The sequence below is a fragment of the Acipenser ruthenus genome, chromosome 17 (assembly GCF_902713425.1).
Source record: "Acipenser ruthenus chromosome 17, fAciRut3.2 maternal haplotype, whole genome shotgun sequence".
NCBI classification, from domain to species: domain Eukaryota; kingdom Metazoa; phylum Chordata; class Actinopteri; order Acipenseriformes; family Acipenseridae; genus Acipenser; species Acipenser ruthenus.
The window spans coordinates 33,386,022-33,405,312 of record NC_081205.1 but is presented as its reverse complement, the minus strand read 5'-3'; the positions used below and the strand labels follow the sequence as shown (position 1 = coordinate 33,405,312).

General features: G+C 45.8%; 2 protein-coding genes across 3 annotated transcripts in view; both read right to left on the bottom strand.

Moving 5' to 3' along the window:
- LOC117423243 (uncharacterized) overlaps window positions 1-4,134 on the bottom strand; it is a 12,197-nt gene extending 8,063 nt beyond the window's left edge. The window contains exons 1-3 of one of the 2 annotated variants that reach the window (XM_034038756.3): window positions 3,874-4,134; window positions 3,581-3,612; window positions 707-799 (exon numbers count right to left, since the gene is read on the bottom strand). In XM_034038756.3, the coding sequence (XP_033894647.3) occupies window positions 707-799; window positions 3,581-3,612; window positions 3,874-3,910 (162 nt within the window). In that variant the 5' untranslated portion in view covers window positions 3,911-4,134. The remainder of the gene's footprint in view (window positions 1-706; window positions 800-3,580; window positions 3,613-3,873) is intronic. The other variant, XM_034038755.3, reaches the window with a different exon arrangement.
- A 1,977-nt stretch (window positions 4,135-6,111) lies between these two features.
- On the bottom strand, window positions 6,112-18,022 carry LOC117423045 (ATP-binding cassette sub-family F member 3-like). The gene is made up of 21 exons (XM_034038402.3): window positions 17,843-18,022; window positions 16,363-16,510; window positions 15,259-15,341; window positions 14,988-15,046; window positions 14,791-14,888; window positions 14,182-14,304; window positions 13,809-14,075; window positions 13,552-13,632; window positions 12,979-13,038; window positions 12,782-12,838; window positions 12,316-12,338; window positions 12,152-12,207; window positions 11,287-11,487; window positions 10,943-11,019; window positions 10,474-10,518; window positions 9,873-10,005; window positions 9,541-9,629; window positions 9,243-9,334; window positions 8,450-8,582; window positions 7,516-7,603; window positions 6,112-7,108 (listed from the first exon to the last, which is right to left on the bottom strand). The coding sequence occupies exons 1-21, from the start codon at window positions 17,913-17,915 to the stop codon at window positions 6,950-6,952; spliced, it is 2,145 nt and encodes a 714-aa protein (XP_033894293.2). The 5' UTR covers window positions 17,916-18,022; the 3' UTR covers window positions 6,112-6,949.
- Between the last annotated feature and the right edge of the window lie 1,269 nt (window positions 18,023-19,291).

Genomic DNA, 19,291 nt, shown 5'->3' with positions numbered 1-19,291 from the left:
ACACAGGCTGTCTGCTTCCATGATAGACACACTCATGCAGGAGACCCACACACAGGCTGTCTGCTTCCATGATAGACACACTCATGCAGGAGACCCACACACAGACTGTCTGCTTCCATGATAGACACACTCATGCAGGAGACCCACACACAGGCTGTCTGCTTCCATGATAGACACACTCATGCAGGAGACTCACACACAGACTGTCTGCTTCCATGATAGACACACTCATGCAGGAGACCCACACACAGGCTGTCTGCTTCCATGATAGACACACTCATGCAGGAGACCCACACACAGGCTGTCTGCTTCCATGATAGACACACTCATGCAGGAGACTCACACACAGGCTGTCTGCTTCCATGATAGACACACTCATGCAGGAGACCCACACACAGACTGTCTGCTTCCATGATAGACACACTCATGCAGGAGACTCACACACAGGCTGTCTGCTTCCATGATAGACACACTCATGCAGGAGACCCACACACAGACTGTCTGCTTCCATGATAGACACACTCATGCAGGAGACCCACACACAGGCTGTCTGCTTCCATGATAGACACACTCATGCAGGAGACCCACACACAGGCTGTCTGCTTCCATGATAGACACACTCATGCAGGAGACCCACACACTGACAGCCAGGGAACACAGAGAGTGGCTTCTGCTGACTGTTTAATTGCAATTCCAATTTCAGTACCTCCTTAGGGTATGGAATATACCCTGCATAGGCCAGCACAAAAGTGCAGAACTGTTTGAAGTCTTCAACTGTCCTCTGTCTCTTCTGTGGAGGCTGTAGAATAAATAAAAAGCATACACATGATGAAGGCGTGTAATGACAAGTCTGCTCTTTCAGACACGGGTGCAAACTGATAAGCATCCCTGTTACAGAACTGTGCTTGATCAATACCAAACTGGCGTAGCAATGCTTACATTCCATTTTCAATGGGTTTGAAACTTTCAGCACCATAGAGTCAACCTTCATTCAGCTTGTATATATGAGCATGAGCAAAAATTCAACTTCACAAAAACCATAATGAAAACACAATCCACATTTTAACTGCATCTACCGATCTGTTATTTTAAATGTTCTTTTTAACTATATTGTTATGATAACTTACTCTAATTTGGTTAACCGCAAAAGTTAAGTCAAAATGTAAATGTATCAAATTACACAACTACACAGCTGGCGTGGCGATTTTTTCAGACATTTTGATTGGGCTCATAATGGGTTAAAACAGCAAAGGCGGCGGCAGTCAGTCACCCTGCCTTAGCAAGGGACTCGCTATCACCCATTGAAATGCCGTGCACTTATCCGGTTGAAAATGTTTACACTGAGCAAGAAAATAATATTATGAGGAAGGAAGAATAAATAAATACATGAAAATGAAAAACCTCCCCGAGTTATCTGACTTTATTCTGTGCTGGATCATTTCAAGTTCAACACGTTGTTTGTGTTTTAAACAGACAGGACGTGACGATGTGTTGTTGCCTTGAACAATGCAAAATTCGCTCGAAACTCCAGAACTATATGCGTCCTTACACGAACAATGGCAACTATCTGCGTAGTCCTGACATTGCTAGATTATAAAAAGGAAGGGTTTTAAAAAAAAAAAATCTCCGTCGGGCCTGAAAGAATAACGTCAAATTCCCCAAAAGGTTCTTAGCCAAGGCTTCAGATAGCGCGTTTAAAAAAAATGAAAATAAAGCACACAGCCGCCTCTGCTTGAGATATCCTTGTTGTGCCATTAAAAACATGTTAATGCCTTGGCTTGCGCACACAGTGGAACCGCAAAAGCAATGCCTTATTCTTCCTTTACCAGCGTCTTAAAAAGGGAAGGGCCGTGTTTAAACCTGTATCTATAAACTACACCGCGAAACGGGACTTTACAACTTCACAAAACACACAACTTTAATTAAGCGATCTGCGCGGACTGATCGATCCACGATCACTGCAACTTCCACAGATCCCACCATATTATTCAACGGTGTTAATCGACTGGGAAGTGGCTGGTGTATTATTATTATTTGTAGGCAAACAGTACAGTCCGGCTCGGACTCGTATCGTCGACGCTTCCACAATGTAACTACACTTGGTGCACACCTACAGACAGTAGAAACAGTGCGTTTGCTGTTCGGTCTTTTTCTCTTGTGACCTTTCCTTTAACATCCATAAACGAGAAATGGTTTTAATTGGGTGAGCTGTCAGACAAAGGACTGGTGAAGGAATGTAACCTGCCCTTCAAGACAGGACTCGATGGGCACACAAAGCGTCATTGTTATTTTTTATATAACGTAAACTCGATTTTTTGTTACAAATGATCACTGCATCTTTATTATCTTTAAAATAAATGTGTATATCCGATTAATATTAAATTGTTGAAATATTACAAGACGCCGTACGACAAACAACACCAAAAGATATTTAGCTGAGCGTATTATAGCAGCATAGGCGTGTTCACCTTTAAATGTATATCGTATAAAACAAACCCTTTCTTTAAAAACGAGTAACCTGTCAACTTTCAAATTTAACACAGCCCGAATAAAATCACATAATAGAAGTACGGAAGTGAGCAAATAAGACCCGCTTTGTTTTTAATGCGATCAGATATCACCATGAACTACATGATGCAAGCGTAAGAAAAAGAAAAAAGTACCCTACCGCACAGGTTTGAAATGCAAACACACCTTTAATGTACACAGACCGAGGCAACTTAACTAACTAGTGAAAAACGACACTCACACAAAACGGGGGAGAAAATACCTATCGCCTATCATATATTGATTGATTTGTTTCTGAACCAACAGATACCGTCCACATGCCATCGCCAGACAATAAGCCAGGTGGGGTGGCTGGTGCTGCAGGGTTTAGCAAGGGCGAGCCTTTCCTAAAGACGCGTGGTGTTCGCTGTAGGAGAACGCTGCCCCTCTTTGTCATTCCTCTGATCTCTTCAGAGGGTTTCAATGAGGAGGCGATCACTTTTCAGACGCCTTCTCCCTGTGTTGTTACTCTCTCTATTTGCTAAGATGGCGACTGGTAATCATAACCCTGTCTGCGGTGTGGCGGTCACCCAAGGAACGAGAGAGACGAACCGGTCTAACATCATAATATTAACAGACAAGCCCGGCACCTCTTCAGCACCATGGGCAGTAAACACGCTCTATACAGATCGGCTTTTCCTACAACCACCCATAATGATGTGCGATTCACAATACAAGAAAGCGGGCAAGCAGAAGCCGACATCTCTCACCGAAGTCCTGCCAACTTTCAACATAACTTTCTTTTCACCCCCACCCCCACTGAACAAAAACGCCACCCTTCTCCGTTTACAGCCCCTCTTGTTTTAAACTTATTCGGAAACTGTTGGGATCGTTCGCTAAATGAATAAGCTTTGGAGACGCTGCCTTCTAGATGTGTGATCCTGCTGCGTTATCAACACTCCGGCATATTAAATTACTGTGGGCAAAGCCCAACGCAAGAGAGACGCAGGCAATTCACCACCAGCGTTTCAGATCCGTACCGTGTATATTAAATACTACTACTCATTATAAGATGTAATTTAGAGGGGCTCACCTCGGTGATCATGGTGGATTCTGGCCTTGGACCTTGAAAAAAGAAAGATATAAACAGATATATATTCTCACTTTCAACTCAAAGCAGTGCCAAGGACACTCTTCTTAGCACAGCGACAATGCACATGAATAGACACGCTTTTCAACCGCGGTGTACCATCATCCGGGAACACTCGCTAGAAAGAAAACATCACAACAAAAAGAAAAAACAAAACAAAAACACACACACTTTTTTTTCTTGCTGCGATAGCTTTCTTACAGCATCCCCAGAGAGAGAAAATAATCCGAACTAACCGGCACAAAACTCGGCTTGCTTCATCTGTGTTGACATCCCTCAACGCCGAGTCTTTCAAAACGCGAGATATTCTGTCTAGTATTACCCGATTGCTACTGTGGCATTTCCTTTTCGTTTTATTTCCTAATTACGACCCCTTCTTGTCTTTATTCTGAACTGCACCTCCCTTCTTGCAAAGCGTAAAGTAAAAACTTCACTTGAACAAAACCGACCACATTCTGTCAGTGACATCACAGCGCCCAATAGCGTTGAGGGGGCGAAACCAACACCCCCGAGTGGAGCGGAGGGGACACGCATGTCTCATATTTTAATATCCAAATAAATAATAAATATCGGGAAGCATTTATTTACATAATCCAGGAATAAATTATTGTGTATATTTACTAGACTTCGAAGTGACAACAATCCAAATTTAGGTCCCCTTTTGTCAATATTGTGTAGCGTTGCACCCCCAAAATGCGCGTTTTTGGAGTGTTCTGTTAGCTGGCAGAGTGCCACAACAAGCCTCCGTTTCATTCAGCCCCTATAAATACTGCTGCTGGCGCTTTAAACGTGTTTGCAAAGGACTCCGAGGAAGAGAAGCGAGCGTGTGCCGGTATTATCATTATACGGCTATGAGACGTAAGACGCACACACACGGGTCTGAACGCTTGGTTGCACAGGACGATAGTGCTGGTCGTGATTACTTTCACACGGTGTACTTCTGAAATAAAGCATCCTTCTACATGGGGAGGCGACTGGTTTAATTTGCAGTTTTGCAAAAGCGGGTTGTTTTCCCCCTCTGTCGTTGTTGAATAAATTGTAGCGCAGTGGGGGTTGCTTGCTGTCTTGGGAAAGCTGTGTTTTCTTGAGTGCTGGATAGAGCTGCGCGGATGTCTGTCTCTAAGATATATATTTTTTATTATTTATTTATTTATTTTTGCGGCAGGTGTACTCCTAGGATAGACTGGTAATGCTGGGATAGACCCATTCTTAAAATGGAGCGTTTGTGTAAACGGCGGGCAGCGGCAGCCCAGGCTGAAACGCTGATATTGTTTCTGTCAAACGACTAAACATTACTAGATCACATTAGTATTATTGTTGTTGTTGTTATTATTATGTTTGATCAAGTGACGTACCTTTTAAACTTATTGTGAGCCTCTGTTTCCTTATTAAACTCAGCGAAAGCTGTTGATTACAAAACAATGTCATTCATTTACCTTCATAGCTTGACTGAGCCGGATTCTGTTTCGCTTCATTTTCAAACAGAAGTGACAAATTACGTTAATTGCTCATCGCTGATCCTCTTTGTGTTTAATTCTTGCAGTCGCCCTAGTTTACTGATGATTGGGTCATTTTCACTCGTTTAACGGAGTTGTCCCGACAGATTCTTTTCAGACACAAAAGTACAGGATGTACCCTCAGAGCAAGTCCATCATTTAAAGTCTCCTTGGTTTGTAGCAAAGAAATTAAAGAAGTCTAGTCGTTTTCTCTTTATTAGGATGCAGAGACGTCTGAAGAAATACTAATTAACATTTACAGAGAGGTACAGACTTGGAAAATAAAACCTTAAGTTCAAGCCCTCAATATACTGTCTATAGGACCCGAGCCATTAAGTTCAAGCCCTCTATATACTGTCTATAGGACCCGAGCCATTAAGTTCAAGCCCTCTATATACTGTCTATAGGACCCGAGCCATTAAGTTCAAGCCCTCTATATACTGTCTATAGGACCCGAGCCATTAAGTTCAAGCCCTCTATATACTGTCTATAGGACCCGAGCCATTAAGTTCAAGCCCTCTATATACTGTCTATAGGACCCGAGCCATTAAGTTCAAGCCCTCTATATACTGTCTATAGGACCCGAGCCATTAAATTCAAGCTCTCTATATACTGTCTATAGGACCCGAGCCATTAAGTTCAAGCTCTCTATATGACTCTGGTTCCATTATTAAATACTCAACGTCCTGCGGTTTCATTACAGCTGAGCATTAGGCTTAATTAGTATTGTGCTTTTGAGCTTGGTTTTGGAAAGGCACAGTTGCTATTGTATCACAGGAGTGGTGAATTGAGTTTAACAGGGAAGCTCTTTCAGATTATTATTTACATGTGTCTTTATTTACATGTGTCTTTATTTACATGTGTCTTTATTTACATGTGTCTTTCACCCCAGCTGCTTTGTGGTTTTGTTTGTATTCTAAAACATGATCAATTAAACAATACAACAGTATGAACACAATTAGAAGGGAAGCAAGCACGTTCTGTTTTGTTCATTTATTTATTTATTAGCAGGTGTCTTTAAAACTGGTATTTATAACTTAGTAATACAGTATCAAACATAAAACCAGAAACAAGTTAAATTCATCATTTTGATGATGCACAGAGTTTTATAAATGTATAGGGTTATAAATCCTCTTCATAATGAACCGTTATTTGAAATGTGTTACCATATCGACACTCGTGCAGATGCATGATACACTGGCAAAGCCTGGTAGATCAAAACTACACAGACTTGAGTGTGACCCCCCAGCTTTAATGGAAACACAGCGATTCAGAAGCAGGAGGGACAGAGCAGTCTACGAGTCCAAATAGCTCTGAAGCCAGGTGCTACCCACAACCATGGAGGACTTGTGACTGAACAGACGTAGGAGCATCAGAGCGGATGGCAGTGGTGCTCGGCACGACAAGGTTACTGTGATCTGGGTCAAGATATTATCATACGGTACAGAAAGAGAGGAGGTGGAGCAACATGACTGCAGAGATGGAAGTGCTCCTGAATTCACATCTCTGGATCTGGGCACCTCTGCAACACTGACTTGAGGGAAGCTAGCATGTATTTTATTAAATGTAAGGGATCCAAAAGAAAACAAAAAACAAAAAAACACCTACTTGGGAGTTTGTCGGCAGGTCTCTACTTTACCAAATAAACCACGCAGGTATGAATGAACTGCACTGCTGTATTCAGAACCTTACACTGAGCAGGAGGCATCCCTGGAGAACGCGAATGGCAAGGGTACAATATTACAACAGGAACATGTTCTGCAGTAGGGGTGGGGTGCAGTCAGCCTCCTCCTCCTGGGTTTCACGGGTTTGCTTTTTATAAATATCCCTCCTTGCGGAACTGCTCCTGTAGAATCTCTCGGTACTCGTCGAAGCCGCCGTCAATTCTCCGGACCGTCCCGTTCTCGCAGACCCACAATTCCTTGCACACCATGCGGATGAGCCGTTCGTCGTGGGAAACAAGCACGACCCCCCCCTAGCGGAGACGAGGAGAAAACGTGAGCTGTCAGAGCACTCTGCTAGCTCACAGCTTGTAGGGAGAGATCTGGACTGCTTAATGAGAGACAAGGGAAAACAAGCCATCCTTTCCCATGCAGGAAATCTCTTTCCATCAATATAATATTATTATATCCCCTACAGTCCCCATACACAAAACATTACAAATATAGGCTAAATAAACAAATTATTCTAAACTAAATTTCAACATTATACACAAGTCCATTTATACGACATGTCCACATGCAAGACATTCCCCAAAGAGGATAGGACATTTTTACAGTAATAACATTACTAATGCTAATACTACTACGACTACTAATAGATTATTTTTAATAGGTTACAACCAGAGAATAAATTACTGCAGGAAACAATCAGATTTTCTACCTTAAACTTATTCAGTGCCTTCGCCAGGGCCTCGATCGTCTCCATGTCCAGGTGATTCGTCGGCTCATCCAGAATGTAGAAGTTGGGGCTGAAATAAACCACGAGCAGGTGAGGCTACTGTGCAGACGCAGAGCTGCCCAGCTCAGAGCAAAGCACACCCTAGCATGCTTCAACCAGGCTGAAATAAACCACGAGCAGGTGAGGCTACTGTGCAGACGCAGAGCTGCCCAGCTCACAGCAAAGCACACCCTAGCATGCTTCAACCAGGCTGAAATAAACCACGAGCAGGGGAAACTACTGTGCAGACGCAGAGCTGCCCAGCTCAGAGCAAAGCACACCCTAGCATGCTTCAACCAGGCTGAAATAAACCACGAGCAGGTGAGGCTACTGTGCAGACGCAGAGCTGTCCAGCTCACAGCAAAGCACACCCTAGCATGCTTCAACCAGCCTTGTATACAGAAAGAAGCTCAGGAAGGCAATTCTTAAAAGAATAGCTCACATTTGCTTAGTCTCTCATGCATGAAGAACAAGTGACCTCGCCACATTCTACTGGTACATGTATTGCATCGACATTCACATACAAATATGTTTAGATTGTTTCCTTTGGATCCCAAGGAATCCAGCCCCATTTCCTTCTACTAAACTTGTGCGGTTTGAATCCTCTTCATGGTTGGTTCTACCTTAAGTGACGAACAGCAACTTCAGTTGAAGTGATTCGTTGCCACTGTGAGAAGCTTGTTTTAACAGAACACTGCCAATTGAAATTTTGATTGATTTTGAAAAGGAATTGAAATTGAAAAACAGGAACTGACCCCAACCCTGGTTCCAGTTCCTACCCTCGTACTGTGTTTCATATGAAACCTGTGCACTACTTGTCTGAGCCGGGGCTGTACGTGGATCAACAAGGCGATGAGGAGGCAGCAGTGTGGGTTACCATGGCATGGTCATCTGTGCGAAGGCGACTCTGCTCTTCTGTCCCCCAGACAGGCTGGCGACGGGGCGCACCGCGAGCTCCCCTGTGATCCCGTACCCTCCCAGCTGGTGCCTGTACTCCTCCTCGGTCCGGCCTGGGAACAGGGACAGTTACTCAATCTTAATCTGCATGCACATTTTATATGAGGTGCAAGCTTTATACCCGAGGATTATTGTAGTATTCTTTGTGTTATTACTTGGTGAGCATGCCTTGTTTGGGGGACTCGTACTGTACTGCACTCCCCTCCCTGCAGTCCAGGGCTGTGTGCACTCCCCTCCCTGCAGTCCAGGGCTGTGTGCACTCCCCTCCCTGCAGTCCAGGGCTGTGTGCAATCCCCTCCCTCCCTGCAGTACAGGGCTGTGTGCAATCCCCTCCCTCCCTGCAGTACAGGGCTGTGTGCACTCCCCTCCCTCCCTCCCTCCCTGCAGTCCAGGGCTGTGTGCAATCCCCTCCCTCCCTGCAGTCCAGGGCTGTGTGCATTCCCTCCCTCCCTGCTGTCCAGGGCTGTGTGCTCTCCCCTCCCTCCCTGCTGTCCAGAGCTGTGTGCACTCCCCTCCCTCCCTGCTGTCCAGGGCTGTGTGCACTCCCCCTCCCTCCCTGCTGTCCAGGGCTGTGTGCACTCCCCTCCCTCCCTGCTGTCCAGGGCTGTGTGCACTCCCCCTCCCTCCCTGCTGTCCAGGGCTGTGTGCACTCCCCCTCCCTCCCTGCTGTCCAGGGCTGTGTGCACTCCGCTCCTCAGCAATCCCCTCCCTACCTGGGAACTTGTTTAACAGCAGCTCCACGGAGTTCACGTTCAGGTCCAGCTGATCAACATGATGCTGGCTGAAATAACCAATCTTCAGATTCCTGGAGGAGGAGGAGAAGAAGGAGGACAAGGAGGAGAAGAAGGAGGACAAGAAGGAGAAGAAGAAGAAGAACAAGAACAAGATGGTTATTAGAATAGTTTAGCAGTTTGTAGAAGTGCTGACCGTTCCTCAGAACACCCAACTGTCCAGCCCTATAGAACACACACACACACATATACACGCACACGCGCCGCAATGAACCCTCACCTGTGTCCCTGTCGTACTCCACTGACCGGACTCAGCTCCCCCATGAGCAGTTTCAACATCGTGGATTTCCCAGCCCCATTCTCACCCACCTGCACAGAGAGAGAGAGAGAGAGAGCTACAGTGCGAGACAGTCTGTGAGAGCAAGAGAGAAAAATACCCCCCCCAATACAATATAAAGCATGTGCAGTTGAAATAAAGGCGGCTATCGTCTCTATCTGCATTGCAGAGCACTGAAGAGGACAGTCCTGGCTGGGGTGGGCAGGCAATAGGCTAATGATGAAAACACCATTGGGTTTTTGCGAGGCCATGTGACAGGGACAGGGAATACTTACGATGCAGATTCTGGACTCCAGGTCAGCAGAGACACACAGATTCTTGAATATGTGCCGATCCGGGGAGTAATAAAACTCCACCTCGTCCAGCTGCAGCACCGGAGGGGAGAGCTTCTCAAAGTTATCAGGAAACCTGGAGAGACAAAACACACACAGACACACTGCAGTTACAACAGCATGAAGTAATACATCCCGCAGTACAGGAGGGCCAGCCCGAGAACACTGCTACACACACGCACACACACGCACGCACACACAGACAGACACAGACACAGACACACACACACACACACACACACTGCAGTTACAACAGCATGGAGTAAAACACCGCGCTGCAGCACCGCCATCCAGAGTACAGGAGGGCCAGCCCGAGAACACTGCTACACACACACATGCACACACACACACACACACACACACACACACATATATAGATATATTTGACATTTTGCCCAGTGCCTTGCCTTGATCAGTGTATTGTAAAGAAACAAGAACATTCTCAGGATAGCCAGTACAGTTGCCTTCCAATATGGAATAAACAAAAAGCCAGAATGTAAATGTAACAATCAACAAATCAACAAATAATACAGCAAGCAGGTACCGTAAAACAGCTTCCGCTTCCTTTTCCACGGGTTTCAATTCAGGTCTGAGGAGGAGGAGGAGAGGAAAAGCAGTGGAAGGGTTAAGTAACAGTTTAGAAGATGAACCATCCCTGACATTCATCATTTAGATATTAGATTAGATATTATTAGCCGGATACCCCCACCCTTACACCCCACGCAGGTTGGCATACAGTACACTCTGTACACCTGTCTCTCGAAACTATCAGGAACACATGCCCCTCCCGGATCTTTAAATGTGTGTTTAGTACCAGTAACAGGGTCGAGTTGCATAAATACATTTCCCCCATACAAAAACACATTGCACTACAGGGTTAAGCTCCACTGACAAGCACTCTCTACAAAATGAATGTCTTATATTATTGAGGCAGAACTCCTGTTGAAAGGGTTAAACCAGGCACAGTGGGGAGCTGATCCCCTGCAATAGAAACGAGGGCAGACCACACTCACAGTTTCTCCAGCAGCTTCAGCTTGCTCTGCACTTGAGCGGCCCGGTTTGCATTGTACCTGAACCTGTCTATAAACACCTGAAGAGAGAGAGAGAGAGAGAGAGAGAGAGAGAGAGAGGTTGAAACACATAACCATTTTACTGCTATAGTACACCAACGTGTCCAAAGCATTCAGCACATTCATCTGAATGAAAGACTTGCTGCAGGGAGCTCTGAATTCAAAGCTTGACGAAGCCCTTATTGTGAGATCACAGCCGTTGAAATGTGAACAGCGAATCCCTGTTTGTACAAGGCGTGGGCTCCCCTAAAGGGCAGGAAGTAGCCGTGCCTCAGCCCAGCTCCCACCTGGATGTGGTCCCTGTACTGCTTCTGCGCCTCGTACTCTCGCAGCTGGCTCTTCTGCCGGTCCTCCTTGGTCTTCACGAAGTTCTCGTAGTCCCCGCGGTACGTGTCCAGCCGCTGGGAGTGCAGGTGGATGATGTCCGTCGCCACGGCGTTCAGGAAGTTCCGGTCGTGGGACACCACCAGGATCGTGGACTGCCACGTCTGGGAAGCAACAGGAGCAGAGATTTCATTCATTTAACATTGTGGACCCACTCAATCCTGTGGGCTTTAGGATGCGTTACAATGAATTTACAGACTCCTTGGGCCCTATTTTAAATCGAGGGCAAAAGCAGATGAATAAAATATTTCAATAAAACACAACACTAGCAGGAAGTGACTTGGGAGCAATTTAAAATACCTGAATTCAGTTTCACAGGCACTGCTAGCACTTATCAGGCTGCTAGCTAACAAACTATCTAGCAAACTTTTACCTTCTTCAAAAAAAACAATATTTTAGATTCAACAATAGCATTTAGTAGAAATACACTGAGCAAGTTTACATGATTAAAGGATAAATGTGTTCTTTTTTTGTTTCATGGAAGTGAATTGTATTTAGCAGACTGCTACCTAGAACTGCTTTGTAAAACTAGCCCCCGATTCCCCAAAGTAGTGTGTGTGTTTGGGTAGGGTGACTTCAGCACTCAGGTGAGACCGACATCTCTGCTGTACACAAAACCAGGACCTTGCATGCATTGTGCTGGCTCTACTGGCTGTGAGAAGTCATTAGAACACAGCAAGGCTGCAGCAGATGGGTGGTTTTGTTGGGAGCTCCCATCCAGATTCATGTACAGCTCCGATTCTCTGGTTTGCATCATGCAGTTCATACCTGCAGGTAGTTCTCCAACCACAGAATGGCCTTGACATCCAACATGTTTGTGGGCTCTGTAAGAGGACATAAAGAACAGGCATGTTGAGGAAAACAAGGTCCCAGAGGAGATCAAAAAAAAAAACATCGAACCACGAGAAATCAGCAGCAGCGTATTTACTCACCATCAAGTAACAGAAGATCAGGCCTAGAAAACAAACACAAAGCAAAGGGATTGCATTAGAAAAAACACTGAAACTCCCTGAACACTGTGCAAACACAGCAGAGCACAAACCGTGTAAAAGCCGAGCTATTGTTTTAGTTTCTTTAGTTTCTTTATTTTGTTAAGTGGGACTGGGGGAAGTGTTGTGGGCTCTCTATAAAGAATTACTCCAGTAGGAGTAACAGCTACAGCTCTGATGGAAATCTGAGAGTAATTTAGAAGGAGTGCAAAGCAAGGCAGGCAGCTTCAAGGTCAAGAGAGCTGTGCACCTATTCAATCATGAACTCAGAGGCAAGACTAAGTGAAGCGGACAAGCGCTTTCAGTGTCAGGCATGGTCAGCTTGACTGTGCTTCTTACAGATTAACCTTGAGAGGGCTGTCGCTGGAGACAAGCAGAGATACAAACACACAAGACGAGGGCCTCTTACTTTGCAAACAGCGCTCTGGCTAATGCCAGCCTCATTCTCCAGCCTCCAGAGAACTCCCTGAAGAAAAACAAAACCCGTTATCATTATAACATTTCCAAGACCTGCACACTGAACCATTCTCATTGACTTTAGACTTTTCCCACATTAGATTTGAACACAGGCGCATGTTCATCTCGTTACCCGTCACAGATACGTACTTGGTGGTCTGTTGCTGCATCTTTGCAGAGAAGCCCAGCCCAGCCAGGATCACCGATGCTCTGCGACAGGGATAAAGAAAGGAGAGCATTAGAAAGACAGCCGGCACGGCTTTTCATTCCCTCAGCCCACCCGGGGTGCACATCTCATTTTCAATGACTCTTCACCCTCAGCTTCTGGTAATGGGTGGAGAATAACACACTGCCTGCTGTAAGAATAGCAATGCTGAAGCACACATTCACACAGCACACATGGAGGAGGCACTGCTGTATTTACTGGGGATTCTCAAGACTGCTCTGTGATTGGTTAACCAGGTATTGGTGATTCTAAATACCCAGGAGTCTGCGGCTCTCCTGTCTCTGTAGCAGAATCTGTTGATGTCGCCACCAATACCTGCTCCGAGCAGCCAGAAGAAAACACCAGTGGTGTGCAACTATCCCATCCGAAAATAGTTTTATATTCAAATAAAACTACAATGAGAAGGAACTGATTGTAAAAGTACATTTACTATTGATAAACATTTTTGTAAGCTCTTTAATTCAGCGGTAGAAGAAACTCAAAGTGCAGAGCCGTACCTTGCTGGTGCTTTGTCAGCTTCAATCTCTTCAAGCTTGGCGTAGACCTCTGTCAGCTTCACGCTCTCCATCCCGTCCGCTCTGAAACAGCAGCACCTGTTAACTCTATTCTCAACAACAGAAGTGCGTGTGTGTCACCTCTTTACTTACTTATAGCTGTGTGTGCACCACTCTATACTAGGTGTGTCTGTCTCTGTGTCCATCGTGTGTCGCTGTGCTCGCTGTCCGTTGTCTGTCTGTGCTGTCTCTGTACTCACTGTCCGTTGCTGATGCGTGTGTTGAGCTCCCGCTCCTCTCTCAGCAGCCCCTCCCTCACGCTGTCGCTCTCCAGCACGCTCTGCAGGGCTGGCGTCTCGTCTCCTGCCACCTCCTGCTCCACGTGCAGGATGCTGATGTGCGTGGGCACGCGCAGGCTGCGGCTCGCCATCATCTTTAGCAGGGTGGTCTTACCCAGGCCATTCCTCCCCACCAGACCGAAGCGACGGCCGTACGACAGCGTCACCTCTGCCCCTTGCAGCAGAGAGCTGGGGAGACAGCACACAGTGAGCCCCAAGCAAAAACGGACACCTGTTTCTTTACAAAACTTACACTTTCCACACAGCTCAGCCCCCTGCAGGATACTGAACTCACCGTTCTCCATAGGAGACATCAAAGTTCTCGATGCGGATATCGTATGTCTTGTTCTTCCCAGACGTCTCGATGCGAGTGTCCTTCCTGTTGGAGGCTTGACTGGCTGAAGCTTCTTCCAGGACCCTGGAGCCAACGTGACACACATGAGTAACGAGACCCAAAGTGACACACAGGAGTAACGAGACCCAACGTGACACACATGAGTAATGAGACCCACTGCCCCCTAGCATGGCTCAGGTCAATAACAACGAGTGCCAAAATAAACACACACACACATATATATATATATATATATATATATATATATATATATATATATATATATATATATATATATCGCAAAGAACAGAAACGACACAGGAAAACCTGCTGTACCGAAGAGCGTTTCTATCTGACCATTCGTTATTGCAAAAAAATAAATAAATAACTTTTGCTGCTTATTAAAATAATCAGTTCTTATTAAGAATAATCAAATATTCATTTTGAAATGTAATATTTTAAATGAAGATTCGCTTTCCTAATTATTTTTTTAATTGCACGCCCCCAGGTGTGTCTGGTGCTGGCGTCTACATGACCAGATCACGCTTTCCACTGAGGAGGGGTACTCACAGCGGGACAGTTACTTTCTGGGAATCCTTCTCTGTCCTCCTCTCGTGTTTTGCTTTCAGTTTGGCTTCAGCTTTCTCCAGTCTCTTTGCGTCTACCGCCTGTAAAGCAGGAGAAGGGTTAGGATCCCACCCGGCTCATCGTACCGCTGATCAGTCTTCAGTTTAAGGCACGACTGCTAGAAGAAATGTCATCCCTACCTTCGAATTCTGACCTCTCTTGATCATCCAAATGCCCTGAATGTCATTTGATGCCGTCCCTGAAATAAATCAATCAATCAATCAATCAATCAATAAAATGCATGGTGGCCAGAAGGCAGCACAAAGCAAAAAAGAATGACTTTGAAATAGTCCCTAGCTTTGTTACAGAGCTGCACAGCAAACAGTTAGCTCTGCAACAAGGCGCTAACACTGCCCTCTGCACAATGGGAGTGGAACAGCTGCTAAGCAACGTCTGCAGTGGCTTCCTTACCACAATCTCTCGCAGAACTGAGAGCCGAGAGCTGAACTGGGGCGTCCAGCAACACCTGCTGCTTGGCTGAATTACAGTCATTGCTGGGAAAAAGAAAACACATCATTCAATGGGTGCAGAAAAACAGTGAGATAGATGAATGAAAACCAAGTGAGATCCCTTCAGATTTAGCAGGAGGCTGCCTGCTCAGATTGCTGGCACCAGCTCATTGCAGTAGAAGATACTTGGGGCTAAGCAGCTAGACAAGTTTATCATGGAAGAGTAACAAACAGTACCAGCACAGTGTGGCGTGACTTCCCTAAACTACAAGCATCACAAGAAAAGCAAGCAGCACCAGAGACTGAAAAATCGAAAAATCAGAAATATCTGAACTTGATACTCAGTTGATACTCAGCACACAGACTCCAAGGTAGCGTGCCGATAGATATCTACTATAGATCACAGGCACAATTCTTCATGACTAGGGACAGCTGAGCTTGCTTTGTACTGATTCACCAGCAGGGACGCTTTCCTAAGGGACACACAGCCGCTACGCCAGCGCTTTCCTGATGGACACACAGCCGCTACGCCAGCGCTTTCCTGACAGACACACAGCCGCTACGCCAGCGCTTTCCTAAAGGACACACAGCCGCTACGCCAGCGCTTTCCTCAGGGACACACAGCCGCTATGCCAGGGCTTTCCTCAGGGACACACAGCCGCTATGCCAGCGCTTTCCTCAGGGACACACAGCCGCTACGCCAGCGCTTTCCTAAAGGACACACAGCCGCTATGCCAGCACTTTCCTAAAGGACACACAGCCGCTACGCCAGCGCTTTCCTGACAGACACACAGCCGCTATGCCAGGGCTTTCCTCAGGGACACACAGCCGCTACGCCAGTGCTTTCCTCAGGGACACACAGCCGCTACGCCAGCGCTTTCCTGACAGACACACAGCCGCTATGCCAGCACTTTCCTAAAGGACACACAGCCGCTATGCCAGCGCTTTCCTAAAGGACACACAGCCGCTATGCCAGCACTTTCCTAAAGGACACACAGCCGCTATGCCAGCGCTTTCCTGACAGACACACAGCCAACGCTCGCTGTCCCCTCCGGCGCGCACTCACAGCTTCAGCGTGTTGAACATCTGTTGGCAGATGTCCCGGATGTCATCCTCGTTTTTGGAGTCGGCAGACACCCCCTGTAGGACCCCGCCGACGGCTTCGAAGACCTCCTCCCCGTCCACGAAATCAGCCCCTCCGCAGTCCAGGACACCTGGGAAAAAAATGAGAATCAGTGGACAGGACATCAGAACAAGCACCTCTACTGACACCATCATTATACAATAAAACAAACCAGCCGTTCTCACTCAGACCTCCTGTGATGAATGTCAAGATTGAATAGACAGAGCAGCAAGGACCAAAATAAGACTATTGCATAGCAGGATCACCCATTCCAGGATTTACTATGTGCTTCATTAGCCAGTGTGTACAGGTAACAAGCTCAGGTGTGTCTTATTAAACTCACAGTAAAACCAGGACTGGATCAAACTGCTATACAATGGTAGTCGTATTACTAGTGCAAACTGTGCGAGTGAATAAGCTTGAGTTATTTACTGCTCAACACTCAGGAGAGGCACACTGCTGTGAGTAAACAATACCAGTTGATGGAGCTCACTGACACACTGTCATACTCTTTATAGCTAACATTACCGCTCTATGAACATGTGGTTGTTTTTTTCAATTTAAATTAAACAAACACAATAACAAATGCAATGCTCCTAACTTTAACCAAAGAAACAATGTCCTGAGAATTTTCAACCAAAAAGCTTTTTTTGCATTGCTTTTATCAAATCTCTAAACACCGCAGCGGTCCCCTCTCACAGTGTGACGAGCGGCTTTCTCAGTTAGAAGCCCAACCATTTGACGTTACAGTAATACAAATCTGAGACAGACCTTTTTCAACACAAAATGTTTCTCCCTCACAGTCGCCGCTAACTCATCAACGAATTGAAATCAACACAGCTGCTCTGCCCCCTCTTGTATTAATAAGAGTTTGTGTCACGGATTGAATGGAATTTGCGTCCCAGAACCGTCATGCGGTCTAACCAATCTCATAAAACACGACAGCAAAGCCATTCTCAGCTGTCCTGTTAGTGTTAAATATCGGACCTGATCTGGAAAATCCAGAATCACTTCTTATTAAGCTCTGTAAAATCGCGCATCCGTGTTTAAAAACGAATGTGTAAATCAATGAATGGACAGATGTCACTGTCGACTCGTTACACTGCAGCTGCCACCCTGAGCCCCCTCTGTCCTACATTAAAACTACCAGCTAATGATTACATGACAACAGCTCTCATCTGGGGTTTGCTGCTGGAAATCATTAATCACACGAATACACCACCGTCATCCCTTTTTGTTGTATTCACAGCAATGTTCTCTTTCTTTCATTTTTTCTTTTTTAACGCTGACACACACATTGCCCAATCCGATGTCCATCTTCTTTATACACAGTGTTTCTTCGCCAGATGCAGCGAATGCTATTTGTAATTATCGCGCTTCGTGAGGACGTTTCCCTCCGCTGCCCCCTCGTCGTCCCTCTTACCCGTGATATAATCGAAGACTTCACTGTCAATTTCGGGAAACTCGCTCCTCACAATCTCCACGTAAGTCGCCATGATACACCGGCTTCCTGCACAAGCAATGTGCGCATGCGCTTACCGGCGACCAGCTTCCGCCCGCAGAGCAGCCTGGGAAATGTCGTTCTTACGACCGAGACGAGAACAGCTATCTATCCTACCCGTTGATAAATAAAACAATAACACTAGTTTAAGGTATTAAAATACGCTTTATCTAACTTATCTACAATAGGCTTACGTTATTTTTATTTCGTCCATAACCCAATGCCGCTGCAGACTACAAGCCCCATTCACCATTGCGCTGTAGGTGGGGCTACAGACTGCCTGACGCTATGAATTCTGGGTTTCGTAGTATTTAACGTTGGACTCGGCTTTTAGAAACCGCTTACTGTGAATCACTCCTGGACTACATTTCCTAGAGAGACAACATTTTGGATACGCTGCAACCACTGACTACTCGGCGTAGCTTTCTACGACTGAAAAGTACGTCTGGCAGGCGAAACTTAGAACGGGAGCTGATGTGCCCACCCGTTATAATTCCAATAAAAACGTTTAAACGTTTAAAGTTACATATATTGAGACAATTCTCAAAGACTCGTGCAAATGTGTTATCAGTTTGAGCCTTGGTAATGTTTTCCCACGCTGCCATTTTAATTAAGTACTTTAATTACGCTATCAGATGGATTTGTATATGTTAATGGGCTAATCAAGGTTTTTCTGTAGTGCCGTCCAAGCCCTCTAGCTTGTGTTCTGCACTGCAGTGTACTGTAGGATACAGCTCTGTAGTATTGTTATATGGGCAGCATCAAGTCTCCATGCAGGTTGCAGGGCAGGTGGTTGTAAAGCATACAGGTTCATTAATTACCTTCCTCATCCCAGACATTGTCTTTTAAATGAAGGATCAGCTGCATCTAAAGACATGAAAGAACGACACACAGTCAGCAGGAGTCAGCACATGAGTTTTCAATGAATCCCAGAAGCACGCTCTGCCAGTCTCAGTGCCCTCTCGTGTCTCTGTAATGGTAGCAGAGGCTGCCCCAGGGCTCCTGCACAGGGAATGTGGACAGCATGGGGGAGCTTGGGGAGCGTTACCTGAGAAACTCTCACATCCGCCGAACGATAGAAATACCAGCACGACCACCACAGCAAACCTCGCGTAGCCGAAAGAGGATCCTCCAGTCTGGGCTAACTTCTTGAGAAAGTGTGGTGTTCTGCAGCTGGAGGGGAGCTGTCACCGCTGAACCGCTCGGCACCGACATGCTTACGAAATACGAACCATTAAGAAATAGACTCCCCTTCTCAAACAAATTAACAGCAAAAAAGTAGACAGTATAGAGGTGAGTCTTTGCAATACAAAGAAATTCTGCTTGCCTTGATAATTCCTATTATTGCAAGTTCAAATTTAAATCAAATAA